This window comes from Oncorhynchus nerka, linkage group LG12 (assembly GCF_034236695.1).
Source record: "Oncorhynchus nerka isolate Pitt River linkage group LG12, Oner_Uvic_2.0, whole genome shotgun sequence".
Lineage (NCBI taxonomy): Eukaryota > Metazoa > Chordata > Actinopteri > Salmoniformes > Salmonidae > Oncorhynchus > Oncorhynchus nerka.
The window spans coordinates 87,538,905-87,563,928 of NC_088407.1; the positions used below are offsets into that span (position 1 = coordinate 87,538,905).

Below are 25,024 nucleotides of genomic sequence, written 5' to 3' on the forward strand. Positions count from 1 at the left end.
TTATCAACCACCCCAACCCCTACCCCAACCCCCTTATCAACCACCCCCAACCCTTATCAACCATCCCCCAACCCCCTTATCAACCACCCCCAACCCCTTATCAACCACCCCCAACCCCTTATCAACCACCCCCAACCCTTATCAACCACCCCCAACCCCTTATCAACCATCCCCCTACCCCCAACCCCTTATCAACCACCCCCAACCCCTTATCAACCACCCACAACCCCTTATCAACCACCCCCAACCCCTTATCAACCACCCCCTACCCCCAACCCCTTATCAACTACCCCCAACCCCTTATCAACCACCCCCAACCCCTTATCAACCATCCCCCTACCCCAACCCCTTATCAACCACCCCCAACCCCTTATCAACCACCCCCTACCCTCAACCCCTTATCAACCACCCCCTACCCCCAACCCCTTATCAACCACCCTCAACCCCTTATCAACCACCCCCCCTACCCCCAACCCCTTATCAACCACCCCCAACCCCTTATCAACCATCCCCCTACCCCCAACCCCTTATCAACTACCCCCAACCCCTTATCAACCACCCCAACCCCTTATCAACCACCCCAACCCCTTATCAACCATCCCCCTACCCCCAACCCCTTATCAACCATCCCCAACCCTTATCAACCACCCCCAACCCCTTATCAACCACCCCCAACCCCTACCCCCAACCCCTTATCATCCACCCCCAACCCCTTATCATCCACCCCCAACCCCTTATCAACCATCCACCCCTACCCCCTCTCCCTCTGCATGACGCACACCCACCCACCCTCTCCAATCCACCCCGCCCTCTCCAATCCACCCTGCTCCTCCTGCCCACCCCCACTTCACATGCACCTGGCCCACACTGGCCTTTGGTACCTGGCACACCTGGTTGGCACCCCCACTGCACCTGACACCCCAGGACCACTCAGGCACTCTGGGTGCTGAGGAGTTCAAGGCCTGCCTGATCAGCCTGGGCTTCGATATAGCCAACGATGCACAGGTACTGAGGTTAACAATGTTGGTTTGTTTTGTTCTCTTTCTTTCTCTACTCCACTCTACCTCCCTCTACTTCCCTCCAACCCCTTATCAACCACCCCCTACCCATTATCAACCACCCTCTACCCCTTATCAACCACCCCCTATCCCCAACCCCTTATCAACCACCCCTATCCCTTCTCAACCATCCCCCTATCCCTCTAACCTCCTCTACCTCCCTCTACCCCCTCTAACCCCCTCTACTCCTCTCTAACCCCCTACCTACTTCTAACCCTCTCTACTCCTCTCTACCTCCCTCTACTCCCCTCTACTCTCATCTAACCTCCTCTACTCTCCTCTAACCCCTCTAACCCCTCTACCTCCCTTACCTCCCTCTACTCCCCTCTACCTCCCTCTACTCCCCTCTACCTCTCTCTACTCCCCTATACTCTCTCTACTCCCCTATACCTCCCTCTACTCCCCTCTACCTCTCTCTGTCCCCCTCTAACCTCCTCTACTCCCCTCTACCTCACCCTACTCCCCTCTACCTCCCTCTACCTCCCTCTACTCCCCTCTACCTCTCTCTACTCCCTCTACCTCCCTCTACTCCCTCTACCTCCCTCTACTCCCCTCTACCTCCCTCTACCTCCTCTACTCCCCTCTACCTCCCTCTACTCCCCTCTACCTCCCTCTACTCCCTCTACCTCCCTCTACTCCCTATACCTCCCTCTACCTCCCTCTACTCTCCTCTACCTCTCCTCTACCTCTCTCTACTCCCCTCTACCTCCCTCTACTCCCTCTACCTCCCTCTACTCCCCTCTACCTCCCTCTACTCCCCTCTACCTCCCTCTACTCCCCTATACCTCCTCTACCTCCCTCTACTCTCCTCTACCTCTCCTCTACCTCTCTCTACTCCCTATACCTCTCTCTACTCCCCTATACCTCCCTCTACTCCCATCTACCTCTCTCTATCCCCTCTAACCTCCCTCTACTCCCTCTACCTTACCCTACTCCCCTCTACCTCCCTCTACTCCCTCTACCTCTCTCTACTCCTCTACCTTTACCCTACTCCCTCTACCTCCCTCTACTCCCCTCTACCTCTCTCTACTCCCCTCTACCTCCCTCTACTCCCCTCTACCTCCCTCTACCTCCCTCTACTCCCCTCTACCTCCCTCTACTCCCCTCTACCTCCTCTACTCCCCTATACCTCCCTCTACCTCCCTCTACTCCCCTCTACCTCTCTCTACCCCCTCTAACCTCCCTCTACTCCCCTCTACCTCACCATACTCCCCTCTACCTCCTCCATTCCCTCTACCTCTCTCTACTCCCCTCTACCTCTCTCTACTCCCTCTACCTCCCTCTACCCCTCTACCTCCCTCTACTCCCCTATACCTCCCTATACCTCCCTCTACTCCCCTCTACCTCCCTCTACTCCCCTCTACCTCCCTCTACTCCCTCTACCTCCCTCTACTCCCCTCTCCTCCCCTATACCTCCCTCTACCTCCCTCTACCTCCCTCTACCTCCTCTACTCTCTTCTACCTCTCCTCTACCTCTCTCTACTCCCCTCTACCTGTCTCTACTCCCCTCTACCTCCCTCTACCTCCCCTCTACCTCTCTACTCCCCTCTACCTCTCTACCTCCCTCTTACCTCTCCCTACTCCCCTCTACCTCTCTCTACTCCCCTCTACCTCTCTACCTCCCTCTACTCCCCTATACCTCTCTCTACTCCCCTCTACCTCCTCTACTCCCTCTACCTCTCTCTCCTCTCCTCTACCTCTCTCTACTCCCCTCTACCTCTCTCTACCTCCCTCTACCTCTCTACCTCCCTCTACCTCTCTCTACTCCCCCTCTCTCTCCTCTCCTCTACCTCTCTCTACTCCCTCTACCTCTCTCTACTCCCCTCTACCTCTCTCTACTCCCTCTAACTCTCTCCACTCCCTCTACCTCTCTCTACTCCCCTCTACCTCTCTCTACTCCCCTCTCTCTCCTCTCTCTACCTCTCTCTACTCCCCTCTACCTCTCTCTACTCCCTCTACCTCTCTCTACTCCCCTCTAACTCTCTCTACTCCCCTCTACCTCTCTCTACTCCCCTCTACCTCTCTCTACTCCCCTCTCTCTCCTCTCCTCTACCTCTCTCTACTCCCCTCTACCTCTCTCTACTCCCCTCTACCTCTCTCTCCTCTCCTCTACCTCCCTCTACTCTCCTCTACCTCTCTCTCTACTCCCCTCTACCTCTCTCTCTCTCTCTCCTCTACCTCTCTCTCTCTACTCCCCTCTACCTCTCCTCTCTACTCCCCTCTACCTCTCTCTCCTCTCCTCTACCTCTCTCTACTCCCCTCTACCTCTCTCTACTCCCTTCTCTCTACCTCCCTCTACCTCTCTCTACTCCCCTCTACCTCTCTCTACTCCCCTCTCTCTCCTCTCCTCTACCTCCCTCTACTCTCCTCTACCTCTCTCTCTCTACTCCCCTCTACCCCTCTCTCCTCTCCTCTACCTCTCTCTCTACTCCCCTCTACCTCTCTCTCTCTACTCCCCTCTACCTCTCTCTCCTCTCCTCTACCTCTCTCTACTCCCCTCTACCTCTCTCTACTCCCCTCTACCTCTTTCTCCTCTCCTCTACCTCTCTCTCCTCTCTCCTCTACCTCTCTCTCCTCTCCTCTACCTCTCTCTCCTCTCCTCTACCTCTCTCTACTCCCCTCTACCTCTCTCTACTCCCCTCTACCTCTCTCTACTCCCCTCTACCTCTCTCTACTCTCCTCTACCTCTCTCTACTCTCCTCTACCTCTCTCTACTCCCTCTACCTCTCTCTACTCCCTCTACCTCTCTCTACTCCCCTCTACCTCTCTCTACTCCCCTCTACCTCTCTCTACTCCCCTCTACCTCTCTCTACTCTCCTCTACCTCTCTCTACTGCCTCTACTCAACCTCTAAACCCCTACCTCTCTCTACTACCCCCTACCTCCCTCTACTCTCCTCTAACCCCCTCTACCTCCCTCTCCTAACCACCTCTACTCTCCTCTAACCACCTCTACCCCTTTACCTTGATTCTTCTTCTACCCCCTTCTTACTATCCTTCCTCCAATTTTCCTTTCGCAATGTCGTGTGACATCCCTCTCCTACTCTATTTCCCCCTCAATACCTCCTATCACTTTTCAATCTTCTTCCTCGTTCGTTCCTCCTCTGTACTGTTTGTCCCTCTCTGACACCTGTAGAAGAAAACAGGGATGATGGAAGCTGAAGACTTCAAAACCTGCCTTATCTCCCTCGGTTACAACATGGTAAAGCCTAAACATCTGCTCCAATCCCTCCCTCAGTCAAGTATCCTCCTCCTATGGTTACTTATACACCAAAATGTATTTATTGTAGTCAATTTGTGGAAACTGTATACACGTACCAAAATGTGTTTAGTCTGCCTTGTAGTCAATTTGTGGAAACTGTTCACTTGTCTCTTCAAGATCAGTCTGCTATGAATTGGAAAAGAAATGATTCACCAAATCATGATCACATGTTTAGTTAAAACCAGAAAATCGTCTCTCGTCTCTGATTAGCTGTATATTACTGTGTAAACATTCTAGTTTGTTTACTGTCTCTATAGCCTGGTCCCTGTCACATCTGTTTGTGCTGTCTTACAATGACCATAGTTGGCAAGACGGCACAAACAGATCTGGAAACCAGGCTACGTCTCAAATGGCCCTACATAGTGCACAACTTTTGACCAGAGCCCAAAAGGGCCCCACAATGGTCCCCGTGGTGACGGTGTTCGTGGCTCCTGTCCAATAGGGTGAAGCGGAGTTCTCTCGCATCATGAGCATCGTGGATCCCAACCGGGTGGGCGTGGTCACGTTCCAGGCCTTCATAGACTTCATGTCCCGGGAGACGGCCGACACAGACACCGCTGACCAGGTCATGGCCTCCTTCAAGGTCCTGGCTGGGGACAAGGTACTCCTCCAACTAGACCAGGGATGGGCAACTTTGATAGGGGTGGGAGCCACAAAGAAAAATCTGAACTCATCATGAGGGGCCGCAATGGCTTGTGGGTCTGTGTACCCACATCCATACACACACACATACAGTCAGAGTCGGCCCTAGCCTTTTGGGGGCCAAAATCGAAATCTTGACAGCGGAGAGTTTTAGAGTACATTTTCTGCAAATCTACACATTTTGCCATAAGGTAGAGACAAATGTTTGCAGTTTTTAAAGGCCCAGTACAGTCAAAAAACGGATTTTCCTCCATTTTATATATATATTTCCACACTGAGGTTGGAATAATAGTCGGTCAGTATCAGTCAGTCGGTCAATCAATCAATCAATCAATCAATCAATCAATCAATCAAGTGTATTCACTGAAAGCCAGTCTAAGAAGCGGTAGATCGGTTCTACGTGCTCTATTTCTATGCTTCCCGTTCTTAAGTTTTATTTTTGCATCTTACTTTTGGTTTTTGTACACCAGCTTCAAACAGCTGAAAATACAATATTTTTGGTCATTGAAAATATATTTCACAACGGCTTAGGATGGTGCAATGATTCTCTACATCCTGAGTGCTTGTTTTGTCACATAAACTAAAATTAGGCAAATTATTCGAATTTTTCCAACCAGGAAATGGCGGAGCAATTTTTGCTTATTGCACATTTAAGCAGGTACTTACTTTGGCCACTGCCAAATCTTGCTTAGGGCCCCCAAAAGAGGCCCCCTAGAGGCGTTTTTCTCTGATGAGCTTCCCTGATATTTTCCGGAACATTCCGATACCTTTCTGATGCATTTCACTGCTGCGAACACAAATTGTTACACCTTTCCCATATTTCCAAGTCATTTGAAACACATATTCAAGTTATTAGCCTTTACCAACATAGAAACTTGGTTGCAGTTTCTGAGCCACAACAGGTGTTTTTTTTATACATCTTTTAATACTGGTAATTAGAATGTGTTTTTTGGTGGCAAGTTATATGGCTACATTTTGTATGATTTTATGATTGCTTACTAAAAAGCTATTGTTGTTTACCTTTTTTATTTATAAATACATAAACGTCTATTTGTTTGGCCAACCACTGATTTTATATTTTGGCCAAACGAGCCCAAAGGTTTGAGGACTGTTCTTACCTTCTCGTTTCCCCTCCATCAGAACTACATCCTGGCCGATGAGCTTCGTCGTGAGTTGCCTCCTGACCAGGCAGAGTACTGTATCGCCCGCATGGCACCCTACGCCGGCCCCGACGCGATACCCGGTGCCCTCGACTACATGTCCTTCTCCACCGCACTCTACGGAGAGAGTGACCTCTGAGTGACCTTTGACCCCTAACATGTGAGGTCGCTCACCAGCCTACCTGCTCTTACCACCGCCCCCCGCAAGACCCTCCTACTGCCCCAACACCGCAGCTCTGCTCTAGCATAGGTGCCAGATCTGTTTGTGTTGTCTTACCCAACTCATCGTTGTCACGCCAGTTTAGCAAAACACAGATCTGGCATCAGGCTAGCCCTGCTCTACAACGCTCAAAACAGCACAGACAGATCTGGCATCAGGCTAGCCCTGCTCTACAACGCTCAAAACAGCACAGACAAATCTGGCATCAGGCTAGCCCTGCTCTATAATGCTAACATGTTTTTTCTATGTTCCTGGCCTTATCTTATATGTCATAATCATCTTGTCTGCCCCCCTTCCTTTTCCACTCATTCCCCCCTCCGCCAACCCCTTTACTGGTGTAGGCTGAAGTTGCCCCTAGATGCTGATCTGGGGTCAGTTTAGCACTTTCCCCACTCTAGTAGTTAGTTAGGATTGAGGGAGTGACAGCTGATCCTAGATCTGTACCCAAGGGAAACTTCACCCCCTTCCCTCCCTCATACTTTGTCTCAGTTGGACTTGCTTCCCATGCAGCAACACTCTCCAGGTTTACAAAAAGGGAGAGAAATGTGTTTTTATTTTTTCTTGTTATTGTTTTTCTTCATAAAATGAATAAAGTTAACATATTTTATTATACAGAACAAAAAAAGGTATTTTTCTTCACCTGGTAAAAAAGAAGAAGAAAGAAACAACAATTGAAATAAAGATAAATTGCTATACTTGGTCCTTAATTTACCCATTTTTTTCTCCTTTGACACAGTGACATTAATAACCGATGACTTTTATTGTGTCTGTGATGAAACTATATGTGATATTCAAAATGAACTATCTCCAGCAAAAGTATGACATTGTGAAGCAATGCTGCAGAACACAAGACAATAATATCAAGCTGGAAAGTAGCTTTAGGTGCAGGTGTAATATGGTTCCATTTGGCACGAGGGGTTTGTGGCCAATATACCACGGCTAAGGGCTGTTCTTAGTTACGACGCAACGCGGAGTGCCTGGATACAACCATTAGCCGTGGTATATTGGCCATATATCACAAACCCCTGAGGTGTCTTATTGCTATTATCAACTGGTTACCAACGTAATTAGAGGAGTAAAAATAAATGTTTTGTCATAGCCGTGGTATACGGTCTCATATACCACGGCTGTCAGCCAATCAGCATTCAGGGCCGGAACCACCCAGTTTATAATAAAAATGAATGGTAGCTGGGGTGATAGACTGGATGTAGATTGGCTATAGGGCAATGCTGAGGATACAAGAGGAATATGCAATATCATATTCTGACATTTGAGCTCTGGGAGGTTATATACCCAAGTTCAGTCCACCCTGCTAGCAGGAAGTAGTTCTATTACTTTGTGTTTGAGAAGAATCCTGTTCCTGTACAGTGTTTTCTTTGGGCCGCTGGCTCTGGTCGTCTGCCAGAGGAAGATCGAAGAATGGATTCAGAGGCTGATAAAGAAGAAGAGACTGGGAGAAGAGCTTATTCATTTCCTTGATTCAACTTACATATTTATGTTGGATTCTGTAATCAAATTACAGTAATATGGACAATGGAAGAAATTAAATAAGTGGGTTTGGCATGTTATTTAGATCAATGCTCTTTACAGAAACATGTAGCTAATGTGCGGCTTTTTTTTCTTCTAAATATAACATGAGACTAAAGTAATATGCCAACATATCTCATACATATGACCAATAATTAATCAGCCAAAATCATACACATAACACTGCTTCAGTGTTTCTACCTCTCACTCCACATGCGGAACTAAAAATGGGAGTTTATGAAACATCCGGGAATTATAGGGAGTAGGACTACTCGTAATTCACCTTCCGCAGTGAACAACAAGTAACATGGGGTTGTAGCGTTATCTGGGTCGAATAATCATGTTGACCTTCAAAGCATTACAGAGGAACAAAACCCTTAAATATGGAGTTCCCATGTTGGTGAGTCATAGGTTTGATACTGTCTTTTTCAGTTTCGTGACAAGACTTTTGCTCGCTAGAGAGAGGGTAGCTAGCTTAGCTATCAGTGGCTATTAGCTTATCAGCTAAAGTTAGCTAAAGTTGACTACATGAACTAGATAGCAGCTTGAGCATTAGCATCAACATGTAGGCTACAAACACGAAGAACAGTCATTATAAAATCCGATCAATTAAATCATAGCTAGCTAGTTACGTGGTTTCGTGCCGTTAGCTGCTGAAGCGACTGACAAAACACAAGCCAATCTCCAAACAATGAAAGTACAAGTGACCTGAGACATCATGTTCAATAGATTAGTTAACTAGAAGCACTAATAAATCGTCCGTCCTCTTGTTTAAACACATAACTGCATATTCATCCCTGACAGCATACAATTTTAGTTTCAATAGTTAGTGCAGTCCGAGATAGTATGAATGTACTTTATATATTGATGACAATGCGTCATGAAACCAATTTATGGATTGTGTTTCTAAGTTGCTGGTAGTGGGAGGTTCCTTTGGGCTCCGGGAGTTCACACAGATCCGCTACGATGCTCAGAAGATCATGAAGAAGGTAAAGCAGCTGATCCAGCATAATGAAATCAACACTGTGTCCTCTGAAATGTATGAAAAACTGCCGTAGACACTGTGAAGAGGAGACCAACAGAGCAGACAGGCAGTATGAGCCATCCTGAGGCGCTGAGGAGTATAACTCCCTTATAGTCCTCAGAGGTTATTTGATTCCTCAGCAATATCTTATATTCTAGAGGTATCAATTACCTTTTTATAATATAAAATGTATTTTTTACGTATATAATTTTACCCGTTGAAATGTATGCATGTGCGTGTGTGTGAACGTTTGACTGATGATTTGATGGCACTGTGGCACCGGCACTGAGTGTTCGGCTGTAGCCCTACCCGGTAGACAGATTACCGCTCATGGGAGAGTCAGTCACGACACAGGTACGCTAGATCCTTTAGGTGTCAGAATAGCACGATGTTATCAGTGCTGCCCTCTAGGACTGAAATCGGTACATTATGTGACAGAGTCATTATACCTCTATGCAGCTGGATATGCTATATACCACCTATCACTAACTAGTATCTTTGATGGAGAAAAAAACAGTGCTCTTATATGAATAGCTATGATGATAAAATGACACCCTATTCCCTGGTTACCAAATGACCCCCTATTCCCTAGTTACCAAATGACCCCCTATTCCCTGGTTACCAAATGACCCCCTATTCCCTGGTTACCAAATGACCCCCTATTCCCCTGGTTACCAAAATGACCCCCTATTCCCCTGGTTACCAAATGACCCCCTATTCCCCTGCTTACCAAATGACCCCCTATTCCCCTGGTTACCAAATGAACCCCTATTCCCCTGGTTACCAAATGACCCCCCTATTCCCTGGTTACCAAATGACCCCTATCCCCTGGTTACCAAATGACCCCTATTCCCCTGGTTACCAAATGACCCCTATTCCCTGGTTACCAAATGACCCCTATTCCCTGGTTACCAAATGACCCCCTATTCCTGGTTACCAAATGACCCCTATTCCTGGTTACCAAATGGCACCCTATTCCCTGGTTACCAAATGAACCCTATTCCCCTGGTTACCAAATGACCCCCTATTCCCTGGTTACCAAATGACCCCCTATCCCCTGGTTACCAAATGACCCCCTATTCCCTGGTTACCAAATGACCCCTATTCCTGGTTACCAAATGACCCCTATTCCCTGGTTACCAAATGACCCCTATTCCCTGGTTACCAAATGACCCCCTATTCCCTGGTTACCAAATGGCACCCTATTCCCTGGTTACCAAATGGCACCCTATTCCCTGGTTACGAAATGACACCCTATTCCCTGGTTACCAAATGACACCCTATTCCCTGGTTACCAAATGACACCCTATTCCCTGGTTACCAAATGACCCCCCCTATTCCCTGGTTACCAAATGACACCCTATTCCCTGGTTACCAAATTACACCCTATTCCCTGGTTACAAAATGACACCCTATTCCCTGGTTACCAAATGACACCCTATTCTGTATATAGTGCACTATTTTTGACTAGGGCTCATAGGGAATAGGGTGCCATTTGGGATGAACTCTAGGGCTGGAGCTGTGGGAGGACAGGGGGACATCTTCCCCTTCTCTTCTTCTTCTTCCCCTTCTCTTCTTCATGTTCTCTTCTTCTTCCCCTTCTCTTCTTCATGTTCCCTTTTCTTCTTCCCCCTCTCTTCTTCTTCCCTTCTCTTCTTCTCTTCTTCTTCTTCTTCTCTTCTTCTTCTTCTCCTCTTCTTCTTCCCTTCTTCTCTTCTTCTTCTTCTTCTTCTTCCCCTCTTCTTCTTCTTCTTCTTCCTTCCCCTTCTCTTCTTCTTCTTTTCTTCTTCTTCCCCTTCTCTTCTTCTTCTTCTTCCCCTTCTCTTCTTCTTCTTCTTCCCCTTCTCTTCTTCTTCTCCTTCTCTTCTTCTTCTTCTTCTCCTTCTCTTCTTCTCCTTCTCTTCTTCTTCCCCTTCTCTTCTTCTTCCCCTTCTCTTCTTCTTCTTCTTCCCCTTCTCTTCTTCTTCTTCTTCCCCTTCTCTTCTTCTTCTTCTTCCCCTTCTCTTCTTCTTCTTCTTCCCCTTCTCTTCTTCTTCTTCTTCCCCTTCTCTTCTTCTTCTTCTTCCCCTTCTTCTTCCCTTTTCTTCTTCTTCTTCCCCTTTTCTTCCCTTTTCTTCTTCTTTTCTTCTCTTCTTCTTCTTCCCCTTCTTCTTCCCTTTTCTTCTTCTTCTTCCCCTTTTCTTCCCTTTTCTTCTTCTTTTCTTCTCTTCTTCTTCTTTTCTTCTTCTTCTTCTTCTTCTTCCCTTTTCTTCTTCTTTCTTCTTCTTCTTCCTTCTTCTCTTCTTCTTCTTCCCTTTTCTTCCCTTTTCTTCTTCCCCTTCTCTTCTTCTTCTTTTCTTCTTCTTTTCTTCTTCTTCCCCTTCTCTTCTTCTTCTCTTCTTCTTCTTCTCTTCTTCTTCTTCCCTTCTCTTCTTCTTCTTCCCCTTCTTTTCTTCTTTTGACAGTCTCCCTCAACCCTGGGCCTCAGCAGTGACAGTCTCCCTCTAAACCCTGGGTCTCACTTTAAACCCTGGGCCTCAGCAGTAACAGTCTCCCTCTAAACCCCGGGTCTCACTCTAAACCCTGGGCCTCAGCAGTAACAGTCTCCCTCTAAACCCTGGGCCTCAGCAGTAACAGTCTCACTCTAAACCCTGGGCCTCAGCAGTAACAGTCTCCCTCTAAACCCTGGGCCTCAGCAGTAACAGTCTCCCTCTAAACCCTGGGTCTCCCTCTAAACCCTGGGTCTCAGCAGTAACAGTCTCCCTCTAAACCCTGGGTCTCCCTCTAAACACTGGGCCTCAGCAGTGAGTCTCCCTCTAAACCCTGGGTCTCAGCAGTGACAGCCTCCCTCTAAACCCTGGGCCTCAACAGTGACAGTCTCCCTCTAAACCCTGGGTCTCCCTCTAAACCCTGGGTCTCAGCAGTAACAGCCTCCCTCTAAACCCTGGGTCTCCCTCTAAACCCTGGGTCTCAGCAGTAACAGTCTCCCTCTAAACCCTGGGCCTCATCAGTGACAGTCTCCTTCTAAACCCTGGGTCTCAACAGTAACAGTCTCCCTCTAAACCCTGGGCCTCAGCAGTGACAGTCTCCCTCTAAACCCCGGGTCTCACTCTAAACCCTGGGCCTCAGCAGTGACAGTCTCCCTCTAAACCCCGGGTCTCACTCTAAACCCTGGGCCTCAGCAGTAACAGTCTCCCTCTAAACCCTGGGCCTCAGCAGTAACAGTCTCCCTCTAAACCCTGGGTCTCACTTTAAACCCTGGGCCTCAGCAGTGACAGTCTCCCTCTAAACCCTGGGTCTCCTCTAAACCCTGGGTCTCCCTCTAAACCCTGGGTCTCAGCAGTAACAGCCTCCCTCTAAACCCTGGGTCTCCCTCTAAACCCTGGGTCTCAGCAGTAACAGTCTCCCTCTAAACCCTGGGCCTCATCAGTGACAGTCTCCTTCTAAACCCTGGGTCTCAACAGTAACAGTCTCCCTCTAAACCCCGGGTCTCACTCTAAACCCTGGGCCTCAGCAGTGACAGTCTCCCTCTAAACCCCGGGTCTCACTCTAAACCCTGGGCCTCAGCAGTAACAGTCTCCCTCTAAACCCTGGGCCTCAGCAGTAACAGTCTCCCTCTAAACCCTGGGTCTCACTTTAAACCCTGGTCCTCAGCAGTGACAGTCTCCCTCTAAACCCTGGGTCTCACTCTAAACCCTGGGCCTCAGCAGTGACAGTCTCCCTCTAAACCCTGGGTCTCCCTCTAAACCCTGGGCCTCAGCAGTGACAGTCTCCCTCTAAACCCCGGGTCTCACTCTAAACCCTGGGCCTCAGCAGTAACAGTCTCCCTCTAAACCCTGGGCCTCAGCAGTAACAGTCTCCCTCTAAACCCCGGGTCTCACTCTAAACCCTGGGCCTCAGCAGTAACAGTCTCCCTCTAAACCCTGGGCCTCAGCAGTAACAGTCTCCCTCTAAACCCTGGGTCTCACTTTAAACCCTGGTCCTCAGCAGTGACAGTCTCCCTCTAAACCCTGGGTCTCACTCTAAACCCTGGGCCTCAGCAGTGACAGTCTCCCTCTAAACCCTGGGTCTCCCTCTAAACCCTGGGCCTCAGCAGTGACAGTCTCCCTCTAAACCCCGGGTCTCACTCTAAACCCTGGGCCTCAGCAGTAACAGTCTCCCTCTAAACCCTGGGCCTCAGCAGTAACAGTCTCCCTCTAAACCCTGGGTCTCACTTTAATCCCTAGGCCTCAGCAGTGACAGTCTCCCTCTAAACCCTGGGTCTCAGCAGTAACGGTCTCCCTCTAAACATTGGGCCTCAGCAGTGACAGTCTCCTTCTAAACCCTGGGCCTCAGCAGTGACTGCTGCTTCTGTGATTGTGTGTTTTTAAGTTTTTGTGTGTGTGTGGCATCTGCGTGTGTGAGAGAAATAATCTTATGTATGCCAAGGCCTGGCTAAATAGCCGTGGGTTGGAGTGCAGTTCACACACACACACACACACACACCCACCCACCCATGTTAGCTACAGTACGTTACTCTACAAACCACTCCATCTTCCCTCCCAGACAGCGACCTAGTTAAGTCTTACAGCCGCTGACTCTCTTTGACCCAATTAGAGCTCTTTCTCAATGACTCATTCCATTGATGCTCCTCCAGACCAACATGGGTTGAATCCCAAATGGCTCCCTATGTCAGGGGGGGTCCAACTCATTCCATTGAAGCCCCTCCAGACCAACATGGGTTGAATCCCAAATGGCTCCCTATGTCAGGGGGGGGGTCCAACTCATTCCATTGATGCCCCTCCAGACCAACACAGGTTGAGTCCCAAATAGCTCCCTATGTCAGGGGGGGGGGGGGTCCAACTCATTCCATTGATGCCCCTCCAGACCAACATGGGTTGAATCCCAAATGGCTCCTATGTCAGGGGGGTCCAACAAGGTTTAAAAAAAAATCTTGTCATTCTGCCCCTGAACAAGGCAGTTAACCCACTGTTCCCCGGTAGGCTGTCATTGTAAATAAGAATTTATTCTTAACTGACTTGCCTAGTTAAATAAAGGTTCATTAAAAATGTCAAAGTACAACGGAGGAGCGAGAACCCGCAGACACGATGTCATTTGGGACTCAGGTTATGGTCTCCTCTCAGGGTTCCTCCCCTCCCATCTAGAGTTGGTCTCTTCTCAGGGTCCCCCCCCCCCCTCTAGAGTTGGTCTCTTCTCAGGGTTCCTCCCCCCCCCTCTAGAGTTGGTCTCTTCTCAGGGTCCCCCCTCTAGAGTTGGTCTCTTCTCAGGGTCCCCCCTCTAGAGTTGGTCTCTTCTCAGGGTCCCCCTCTAGAGTTGGTCTCTTCTCAGGGTCCCCCTCCCTCTAGAGTTGGTCTCTTCTCAGGGTTCCTCCCCTCCCCTCTAGAGTTGGTCTCTTCTCAGGGTTCCTCCCCTCCCCTCTAGAGTTGGTCTCCTCTCAGGGTTCCTCCCCTCCCATCTAGAGTTGGTCTCTTCTCAGGGTCCCCCCTCTAGAGTTGGTCTCTTCTCAGGGTTCCTCCCATCTAGAGTTGGTCTCTTCTCAGGGTTCCTCCTCCCATCTAGAGTTGGTCTCTTCTCAGGGTTCCTCCCCCCCTCTAGAGTTGGTCTCTTCTCAGGGTTCCTCCCTCTAGAGTTGGTCTCCTCTCAGGGTTCTCCCCTCCCCTCTAGAGTTGGTCTCCTCTCAGGGTTTCTCCCCCCTCTAGAGTTGGTCTCCTCTCAGGGTTCCCCCCCTCCCCTCTAGAGTTGGTCTCCTCTCAGGGTTCCTCCCCTCCCCTCTAGAGTTGGTCTCTTCTCAGGGTTCCTCCCTCCCTCTAGAGTTGGTCTCTTCTCAGGGTCCCCCCCTCTAGAGTTGGTCTCTTCTCAGGGTCCCCCCTCTAGAGTTGGTCTCTTCTCTGGGTTCCTCCCCTCCCCTCTAGAGTTGGTCTCCTCTCAGGGTTCCTCCCCTCTAGAGTTGGTCTCCTCTCAGGGTTCCTCCCCTCTAGAGTTGGTCTCTTCTCAGGGTCCCCCCCTCTCTAGAGTTGGTCTCTTCTCAGGGTCCCCCCCCCTCTAGAGTTGGTCTCTTCTCAGGGTCCCCCCCCCTCTAGAGTATGTCTCTTCTCAGGGTTCCTCCCCTCCCCTCTAGAGTTGGTCTCTTCTCAGGGTTCCTCCCCTCCCCTCTAGAGTTGGTCTCTTCTCAGGGTTCCTCCCCTCCCCTCTAGAGTTGGTCTCTTCTCAGGGTTCCTCCCCTCCCATCTAGAGTTGGTCTCCTCTCAGGGTTCCTCCCCTCTAGAGTTGGTCTCTTCTCTGGGTTCCTCCCCTCCCCTCTAGAGTTGGTCTCTTCTCAGGGTTCCTCCCCTCTAGAGTTGGTCTCCTCTCAGGGTTCCTCCCCTCTAGAGTTGGTCTCCTCTCAGGGTTCCTCCCCTCTAGAGTTGGTCTCTTCTCAGGGTTCCTCCCCTCCCCTCTAGAGTTGGTCTCTTCTCAGGGTTCCTCCCCTCCCCTCTAGAGTTGGTCTCTTCTCAGGGTTCCTCCCCTCCCCTCTAGAGTTGGTCTCCTCTCAGGCCCCCCCCCCCCCTAGAGTTGGTCTCCTCTCAGGGTTCCTCCCCTCTAGAGTTGGTCTCTTCTCAGGGTCCCCCCCTCTAGAGTTGGTCTCTTCTCAGGGTTCCTCCCCTCCCCTCTAGAGTTGGTCTCCTCTCAGCCCCCCTAGAGTTGGTCTCCTCTCAGGGTTTCTCCCCTCTAGAGTTGGTCTCTTCTCAGGGTTCCTCCCCTCTAGAGTTGGTCTCTTCTCAGGGTTCCTCCCCTCTAGAGTTGGTCTCTTCTCTGGGTTCCTCCCCTCCCCTCTAGAGTTGGTCTCTTCTCAGGGTTCCTCCCCTCTAGAGTTGGTCTCTTCTCTGGGTTCCTCCCCTCCCCTCTAGAGTTGGTCTCTTCTCAGGGTTCCTCCCCCCCTCTAGAGTTGGTCTCTTCTCTCAGGGTTCCTCCCCTCTAGAGTTGGTCTCCTCTCAGGGTTTCCTCCCCTCTAGAGTTGGTCTCCTCTCAGGGTTCCTCCTCCCCTCTAGAGTTGGTCTCTTCTCAGTTGGGGTTCCTCCCCTCCCCTCTAGAGTTGGTCTCTTCTCAGGGTTCCTCCTCCCCTCTAGAGTTGGTCTCTTCTCAGGGTTCCTCCCTCCCCTCTAGAGTTGGTCTCTTCTCAGGGTTCCTCCCCTCTAGAGTTGGTCTCTTCTCAGGGTTCCTCCCTCCCCTCTAGAGTTGGTCTCCTCTCAGGCCCCCCTCTAGAGTTGGTCTCCTCTCAGGCCCCCTCTAGAGTTGGTCTCCTCTCAGGGTTCCTCCCCTCTAGAGTTGGTCTCTTCTCAGGGTTCCTCCCCTCCCCTCTAGAGTTGGTCTCCTCTCAGGTTCCCCCCTCTAGAGTTGGTCTCTTCTCAGGGTTCCTCCCCTCCCATCTAGAGTTGGTCTCTTCTCTGGGTTCCTCCCCTCTAGAGTTGGTCTCCTCTCAGGGTTCCTCCCCTCCCCTCTAGAGTTGGTCTCCTCTCAGGGTTCCTCCCCTCTAGAGTTGGTCTCCTCTCAGGGTTCCTTACCTCCCCTCTAGAGTTGGTTTCCTCTCAGGGTTCCTCCCCTCCCCTCTAGAGTTGGTCTCTTCTCAGGGTTCCTCCCCTCCCCTCTAGAGTTGGTCTCTTCTCAGGGTTCCTCCCCTCCCTCTAGAGTTGGTCTCTTCTCAGGGTTCCTCCCCTCCCCTCTAGAGTTGGTCTCTTCTCAGGGTTCCTCCCCTCTAGAGTTGGTCTCTTCTCAGGGTTCCTCCCCTCCCCTCTAGAGTTGGTCTCCTCTCAGGTTCCTCCCCCTCTAGAGTTGGTCTCCTCTCAGGTTCCCCCCCCCTCTAGAGTTGGTCTCCTCTCAGGGTTCCTCCCCTCTAGAGTTGGTCTCTTCTCAGGGTTCCTCCCTCCCCTCTAGAGTTGGTCTCCTCTCAGGTTCCCCCTCTAGAGTTGGTCTCTTCTCAGGGTTCCTCCTCCCCTCTAGAGTTGGTCTCTTCTCAGGGTTCCTCCCCTCTAGAGTTGGTCTCTCTCAGGGTTCCTCCCCTCTCTAGAGTTGGTCTCCTCTCAGGGTTCCTCAGGGTTCCTCCCCTCTAGAGTTGGTCTCTCTCAGGGTTCCTCCCCTCTCAGGGTTCTCCCTCCCCTCTAGAGTTGGTCTCTTCTCAGAGGGTTCCTCCCCTCTAGAGTTGGTCTCTTCTCAGGGTTCCTCCCCTCCCCTCTAGAGTTGGTCTCCTCTCAGGGTTCCTCCCTCCCCTCTAGAGTTGGTCTCTCTCAGGGTTCCTCCCCTCTAGAGTTGGTCTCCTCTCAGGGTTCCTCCTCCCCTCTAGAGTTGGTCTCCTCTCAGGGTCTCCTCTCCCCCCTCTAGAGTTGGTCTCTCCCCCTCAGTTGGTTCTCAGGGTCCCCCCTCAGGTTGGTCTCTCCTCCCCTCCTCTCCCTCTAGAGTTGGTCTCCTCTCAGGGTTCCTCCTCCCCTCTAGAGTTGGTCTCCTCTCAGGGTTCCTCCTCCTCCCTCTAGAGTTGGTCTCCTCTCAGGGTTCCTCCCCCTCTCAGGCCCCCTCTAGAGTTGGTCTGGAGTTGGTCTCCTCTCAGGTTCCCCTCAGTTGGTCTCCTCTCAGGCCCCCCCTCTAGAGTTGGTCTCCTCTCAGGTTTCCCCCCTCTAGAGTTGGTCTCCCAGGTTCCTCCCCCCTCTAGAGTTGGTCTCCCTCCCTCCTCCTCCCCTCTAGAGTTGGTCTCCTCTCAGGTTTCCTTACCCCCCCTCTAGAGTTGGTCTCCTCTCAGGGTTCCTCCCCTCTAGAGTTGGTCTCCTCTCAGGGTTCCCCCCTCTAGAGTTGGTCTCCTCTCAGGGTTCCTCCCCTCCTCCCCTCCCCCCTCTAGAGTTGGTCTCCTCTCAGGGTTCCTCCCCTCCCCTCTAGAGTTGGTCTCCTCTCAGGTTCCTCCCCCCCTCTAGAGTCTCTTCTGGTTCCTCCCCTCTAGAGTTGGTCTCTTCTCAGGGTTCCCTCCCCTCTAGAGTTGGTCTCCTCTCAGGGTTCCCCCCTCTAGAGTTGGTCTCCTCTCAGGTTCCTCCCCTCTAGAGTTGGTCTCTCTCAGGCCCCTCTAGAGTTGGTCTCTCCTCCTCCCCTCTAGAGTTGGTCTCCTCTCAGGCTCCTACCCCCTCTAGAGTTGGTCTCTTCTCAGGGTTCCTCCCTCCCCTCTAGAGTTGGTCTCTCTCAGGGTTCCTCTAGAGTTGGTCTCCTCTCAGGGTTCCTCCCCTCTAGAGTTGGTCTCTCTCAGGGTTCCTCCCCCTCTAGAGTTGGTCTCCTCTCAGGGTTCCTCCCCTCCCCTCTAGAGTTGGTCTCTCTCTCAGGGTTCCTCCCCTCTAGAGTTGGTCTCTTCTCAGGGTTCCTCCTCCCCTCTAGAGTTGGTCTCTTCTCAGGGTTCCTCCCCCTCCCCTCTAGAGTTGGTCTCTTCTCAGGGTTCCTCCCCCCCCCTCTAGAGTTGGTCTCCTCTCAGGCCCCCCTCTAGAGTTGGTCTCCTCTCAGGCCCCCTCTAGAGTTGGTCTCCTCTCAGGCCCCCTCTAGAGTTGGTCTCTCTCAGGCCCCCCTCTAGAGTTGGTCTCCTCTCAGCCCCCCCTAGAGTTGGTCTCCTCTCAGGCCCCCCTCTAGAGTTGGTCTCCTCTCAGGTCTCCCCCAGGGTTCCTCCCCTCTAGAGTTGGTCTCCTCTCAGGGTCTCCTCAGGGTTCTCAGGGTTCCCCCCCCTCACCGGAGTCTGTTACACTACGCTCAGCCTTTTGGGGGTTTTAGTGTAATGTTTTGTTAAGTGCTCAGTGTCAAAGAGGTACACAAATTAAATTATGATTTGGCTTTATTTCAAAAATGATTGTAACACGCTACAGCTAAGAAAAGACAGAAAGCGACCTCTCCTTGTTCCCAAGTCATCTGGCTTGGCTGGTAAGCTGGCTGTTTTACTCAACCTGGTGACATTTCTCCAAATGAAGCTGAATAATTGATCAGGGAAACAGGGCCATTTGTAATTGTGCCAACTCTCTGGGTAGAGAAGAGACAGGGGGAAGAGGGGTGTAACTTCTGGGTGTGAATGAGTCAGCTTAGTGCTCATCTTTTCTACGCTGCCAGTTTCCTTCTCTCTGCCAGCTAGAAACTAGACTACCTCTGGCTTCTGTCATCATTTATACATTACAGAAATAATAGATGGAGAGAAGGGCATGGAGGAGGGGAGAGGAAGGAGGGGGGAAGGGCATGGAGGAGGAGGAGGGGGAAGGGCATGGAGGAGGAGGAGGGGAGGGAAGGGGGAGAGGAGGAGGGGGGCATGGGGAGGGAAGGGCCTGGAGGAGGGGAGGGGTGGAGAAGGGCATGAGGAGAGAGGGGGAGAGGAGAGGAGGGAGGAGGAGGGAAGGGGAGGGAGAGAGGAGGAGGGAAGGGGAGGGAGAGAGGAGGAGGAGGCTGCCTCATTTTCATTGTCAAGTTCTTCTCTCCCCCTTCTCTCCTCCTCTCCTCCCTTCCCTCCTCCTCCTCTCCCCCTTCCCTCCTCATGCCCTTCTCTCTCTCCCCCCACATCCAGTTGAGAGCTGTGATTCAGACCAGCTGTGTGTTTCAGAAAATGTACATGATCAAATATAGTTTGTTCACCAGATCACAGTTCAGATCGGTGTGTCGGTCTGTGTGTGTGAATAAGGAGCTGCCTTGTGTGTGTGACACAAACCGTTCCTCTCTTCTTCTCTCTCCTCTAGCTGGATCCCACCCTGGAGGCCAAGGTGAACCCCCAGAAACAGTCTGTTATCCTGGAGGAGGAGTACCAGGTAGGTGTCGGATGGACGAGGGGAGTTGATCTGTGTTTGTACTGTGATGCTGTGTTCTCTGATACCATCCTGGAAGACTCAAGGATATGATCTTTCCTTATCTTTAATTTCTAAATATGTTATCTACTACACCCCCCCCCCCCCTCCAGTGTTCTGTTATCTACTAAAACCTCCTCCTGGTGTTCTGTTATCTACTAAAACCTCCTCCCCCCTGGATGTCATAAGGTGAAAGCACCAATTTGTAAGTCGCTCTGGATAAGAGCGTCTGCTAAATGACTTAAATGTAATGTAATGTTCTGTTGTCTACTAAAACCTCCTCCCCCTGGTGTTCTGTTATCTACTAAAACCTCCTCCCCCTGGTGTTCTGTTATCTACTAAAACCTCCTCCCCCCTGGTGTTCTGTTATCTACTAAAACCTCCTCCCCCCTGGTGTTCTGTTATCTACTAAAACCTCCTGGTGTTCTGTTATCTACTAAAACCTCCTCCTGGTGTTCTGTTATCTACTAAAACCTCCTCCTGGTGTTCTGTTATCTACTAAAACCTCCTCCTGGTGTTCTGTTATCTACTAAAACCTCCTCCTGGTGTTCTGTTATCTACTAAAACCTCCTCCTGGTGTTCGGTTATCTACTAAAACCTCCTGGTGTTCTGTTATCTACTAAAACCTCCTGGTGTTCTGTTATCTACTAAAACCTCCTGGTGTTCTGTTATCTACTAAAACCTCCTGGTGTTCTGTTATCTACTAAAACCTCCTGGTGTTCTGTTATCTACTAAAACCTCCTGGTGTTCTGTTATCTACTAAAACCTCCTGGTGTTCTGTTATCTACTAAAACCTCCTCCCTGGTGTTCTGTTATCTACTAAAACCTCCTCCTGGTGTTCTGTTATCTACTAAAACCTCCTCCCCCCTGGTGTTCTGTTATCTACTAAAACCTCCCCCCCTCCTGGTGTTCTGTTATCTACTAAAACCTCCAGTGTTCTGTTATCTACTAAAACCTCCTGGTGTTCTGTTATCTACTAAAACCTCCTGGTGTTCTGTTATCTACTAAAACCTCCTGGTGTTCTGTTATCTACTAAAAAAACCTCCTCCTCCTGGTGTTCTGTTATCTACTAAAAACCTCCTGGTGTTCTGTTATCTCTACTAAAACCTCCTGGTGTTCTGTTATCTACTAAAACCTCCTCCCTGGTGTTCTGTTATCTACTAAAACCTCCTCCCTGGTGTTCTGTTATCTACTAAAACCTCCTCCTGGTGTTCTGTTATCTACTAAAACCTCCCCCCTGGTGTTCTGTTATCTACTAAAACCTCCTCCCCTGGTGTTCTGTTATCTACTACACCCCCCCCCCCTCCAGTGTTCTGTTATCTACTAAAACCTCCTGGTGTTCTGTTATCTACTAAAACCTCCTGGTGTTCTGTTATCTACTAAAACATCCTGGTGTTCTGTTATCTACTAAAACCTCCTGGTGTTCTGTTATCTACTAAAACCTCCTCCTCCCTGGTGTTCTGTTATCTACTAAAACCTCCTGGTGTTCTGTTATCTACTAAAACCTCCTCCCCCCTGGTGTTCTGTTATATACTAAAACCTCCTGGTGTTCTGTTATCTACTAAAACCTCCTCCTCCCTGGTGTTTCTGTTATCTACTAAAACCTCCTCCTCCCTGGTGTTTCTGTTATCTACTAAAACCTCCTCCTCCCTGGTGTTTCTGTTATCTACTAAAACCTCCTCCTCCCTGGTGTTCTGTTATCTACTAAAACCTCCTCCCCCCTGGTGTTCTGTTATCTACTAAAACGTCCTGGTGTTCTGTTATCTACTAAAACCTCCTCCTCCCTGGTGTTCTGTTATCTACTAAAACCTCCTCCCCCCTGGTGTTCTGTTATCTACTAAAACCTCCTGGTGTTCTGTTATCTACTAAAACCTCCTGGTGTTCTGTTATCTACTAAAACCTCCTGGTGTTCTGTTATCTACTAAAACCTCCTGGTGTTCTGTTATCTACTAAAACCTCCTGGTGTTCTGTTATCTACTAAAACCTCCTGGTGTTCTGTTATCTACTAAAACCTCCTGGTGTTCTGTTATCTACTAAAACCTCCTGGTGTTCTGTTATCTACTAAAACCTCCTCCTCCCTGGTGTTCTGTTATCTACTAAAACCTCCTGGTGTTCTGTTATCTACTAAAACCTCCTGGTGTTCTGTTATCTACTAAAACCTCCTGGTGTTCTGTTATCTACTAAAACCTCCTCCCTGGTGTTCTGTTATCTACTAAAACCTCCTCCTGGTGTTCTGTTATCTACTAAAACCTCCTCCCCCCTGGTGTTCTGTTATCTACTAAAACCTCCTCCCCCTGGTGTTCTGTTATCTACTACACCCCCCCCCCCTCCAGTGTTCTGTTATCTACTAAAACCTCCTGGTGTTCTGTTATCTACTAAAACCTCCTGGTGTTCTGTTATCTACTAAAACCTCCTCCCCCCTGGTGTTCTGTTATCTACTAAAACCTCCTGGTGTTCTGTTATCTACTAAAACCTCCTGGTGTTCTGTTATCTACTAAAACCTCCTCCTCCCTGGTGTTTCTGTTATCTACTAAAACCTCCTCCTCCCTGGTGTTTCTGTTATCTACTAAAACCTCCTCCTCCCTGGTGTTCTGTTATCTACTAAAACCTCCCCCCTGGTGTTCTGTTATCTACTAAAACGTCCTGGTGTTCTGTTATCTACTAAAACCTCCTCTCCCTGGTGTTCTGTTATCTACTAAAACCTCCCCCTGGTGTTCTGTTATCTACTAAAACCTCCTGGTGTTCTGTTATCTACTAAAACCTCCTGGTGTTCTGTTATCTACTAAAACCTCCTGGTGTTCTGTTATCTACTAAAACCTCCTGGTGTTCTGTTATCTACTAAAACCTCCTGGTGTTCTGTTATCTACTAAAACCTCCTCCCTGGTGTTCTGTTATCTACTAAAACCTCCTCCCCCCTGGTGTTCTGTTATCTACTAAAACGTCCTGGTGTTCTGTTATCTACTAAAACCTCCTCCTCCCTGGTGTTCTGTTATCTACTAAAACCTCCTGGTGTTCTGTTATCTACTAAAACCTCCTGGTGTTCTGTTATCTACTAAAACCTCCTGGTGTTCTGTTATCTACTAAAACCTCCTCCCTGGTGTTCTGTTATCTACTAAAACCTCCTCCCCCCTGGTGTTCTGTTATCTACTAAAACGTCCTGGTGTTCTGTTATCTACTAAAACCTCCTCCCCCCTGGTGTTCTGTTATCTACTAAAACGTCCTGGTGTTCTGTTATCTACTAAAACCTCCTCCTCCCTGGTGTTCTGTTATCTACTAAAACCTCCTCCTCCCTGGTGTTTCTGTTATCTACTAAAACCTCCTCCTCCTGGTGTGCTGTGGAGGTTTTTGTAAAACCTCCTCCTGGTGTTCAGTGTTGTCCTGATCCTATCCCTGACGTATAGAGTAAAGCCCCTAACCCTGTCCTGTTGTCTACTAACACCCCCCATGTGTGTTCAGTGTTGTCCTGATCCTATCCCTGACGTGTAGAATAAAGCCCCTAACCCTGTCCTGTTGTCTACTAACACCCCCCCCTGGTGTTCAGTGTTGTCCTGATCCTATCCCTGACGTGTAGAGTAAAGCCCCTAACCCTGTCCTGTTGTCTACTAACACCCCCTGGTGTTCAGTGTTGTCCTGATCCTATCCCTGACGTGTAGAGTAAAGCCCTAACCCTGTCCTGTTGTCTACTACACCCCCTGGTGTTCAGTGTTGTCCTTATCCTATCCCTGACGTATAGAGTAAAGCCCCTAACCCTGTCCTGTTGTCTACTAACACCCCCTGGTGTTCAGTGTTGTCCTGATCCTATCCCTGACGTGTAGAGTAAAGCCCCTAACCCTGTCCTGTTGTCTACTACACCCCCCTGGTGTTCAGTGTTGTCCTGATCCTATCCCTGACGTGTAGAGTAAAGCCCCTAACCCTGTCCTGTTGTCTACTAACACCCCCCCCTGGTGTTCAGTGTTGTCCTGATCCTATCCCTGACGTGTAGAGTAAAGCCCCTAACCCTGTCCTGTTGTCTACTAACACCCCCTGGTGTTCAGTGTTGTCCTGATCCTATCCCTGACGTGTAGAGTAAAGCCCCTAACCCTGTCCTGTTGTCTACTAACACCCCCTGGTGTTCAGTGTTGTCCTGATCCTATCCCTGACGTGTAGAGTAAAGCCCCTAACCCTGTCCTGTTGTCTACTAACACCCCCCCCCTGGTGTTCAGTGTTGTCCTGATCCTATCCCTGACGTGTAGAGTAAAGCCACTAACCCTGTCCTGTTGTCTACTAACACCCCCCCCTGGTGTTCAGTGTTGTCCTGATCCTATCCCTGACGTGTAGAGTAAAGCCCCTAACCCTGTCCTGTTGTCTCTCTGTCCCAACAACAGAAGATGAAGGATGTAAACCTGGAGGAGTGGAAGAACATCAGAGGTCCTCGTCCCTGGGAAGACTCCAAGGAATACCAAGAGCAGCAGCGCTCCAGACAGGGCAAGGCAGCGTGATGGAGATATGCCTCGGAATACCGCTGACCGGGGGGGCCGTACGGTTTGCAACAGGATATACTGAGTGAGATGTGAAGACACAGGGCCAAGTTATCACCAAGACCACTGCAAGGCCAATGGCTTGAGGAATATAATATGTATTTATCGTGTAAACTCAAAGTAACGAAACCTTTGAGTCAATGAGAGTTTTGGAAATGGACAGTTGAATCTGTGATCCAATTGTATGTAAACAACAAATGTGCATGTCTTATATGTTATATAAAAAAATGTAATGTTTTGAAATACGAGTCTGGTTCTTGTCTTTGTCCAATATGGCCACTAGGTGGCATAGTGGCTTGCCACTAGGTGGCATGTGCATTGGTACACATACCTGGTACACATATGCTTCGCCAATTGTCATGATGAGAAAATGAACCACTAGGCCTGTGTGGAGAGGTTAGAATATGAACCACTAGGCCTGTGTGGTTAGAATATGAACCACTAGGCCTGTGTGGAGAGGTTAGGATATGAACCACTAGGCCTGTGTGGAGAGGTTAGGATAGGAACCACTAGGCCTGTGTGGAGAGGTTAGGATATGAACCACTAGGCCTGTGTGGAGAGGTTAGGATATGAACCACTAGGCCTGTGTGGAGAGGTTAGGATATGAACCACTAGGTCTGTGTGGAGAGGTTAGAATAGGAACCACTAGGCCTGTGTGGAGAGGTTAGGATATGAACCACTAGGCCTGTGTGGAGAGGTTAGGATATGAACCACTAGGCCTGTGTGGAGAGGTTAGGATATGAACCACTAGGACTGTGGAGAGGTTAGAATATGAACCACTAGGCCTGTGTGGAGAGGTTAGGATATGAACCACTAGGCC

General features: G+C 49.7%; 2 protein-coding genes across 5 annotated transcripts in view; both read left to right on the forward strand.

The window, feature by feature from the left end:
- The window catches only part of LOC115127375 (alpha-actinin-1), a 239,408-nt gene extending 232,373 nt beyond the window's left edge, over positions 1-7,035 (forward strand). For 2 of the 4 annotated variants that reach the window (XM_065025923.1, XM_065025922.1), the window contains exons 20-22: positions 4,193-4,258; positions 4,761-4,919; positions 6,101-7,035. In XM_065025923.1, coding sequence (XP_064881995.1) covers positions 4,193-4,258; positions 4,761-4,919; positions 6,101-6,259 — 384 coding nt within the window. In that variant the 3' untranslated portion in view covers positions 6,260-7,035. Of the gene's footprint in view, positions 1-924; positions 1,006-4,192; positions 4,259-4,760; positions 4,920-6,100 lie in introns of all 4 variants that reach the window. The other 2 variants (XM_065025921.1, XM_065025920.1) reach the window with 1 other exon arrangement.
- Positions 7,036-8,131: 1,096 nt separating this feature from the next.
- On the forward strand, positions 8,132-24,447 carry LOC135574377 (cytochrome c oxidase assembly protein COX16 homolog, mitochondrial). The gene is made up of 4 exons (XM_065025924.1): positions 8,132-8,267; positions 8,779-8,856; positions 19,583-19,651; positions 24,052-24,447. The coding sequence occupies exons 1-4, from the start codon at positions 8,208-8,210 to the stop codon at positions 24,163-24,165; spliced, it is 321 nt and encodes a 106-aa protein (XP_064881996.1). The 5' UTR covers positions 8,132-8,207; the 3' UTR covers positions 24,166-24,447.
- Positions 24,448-25,024: the final 577 nt, after the last annotated feature.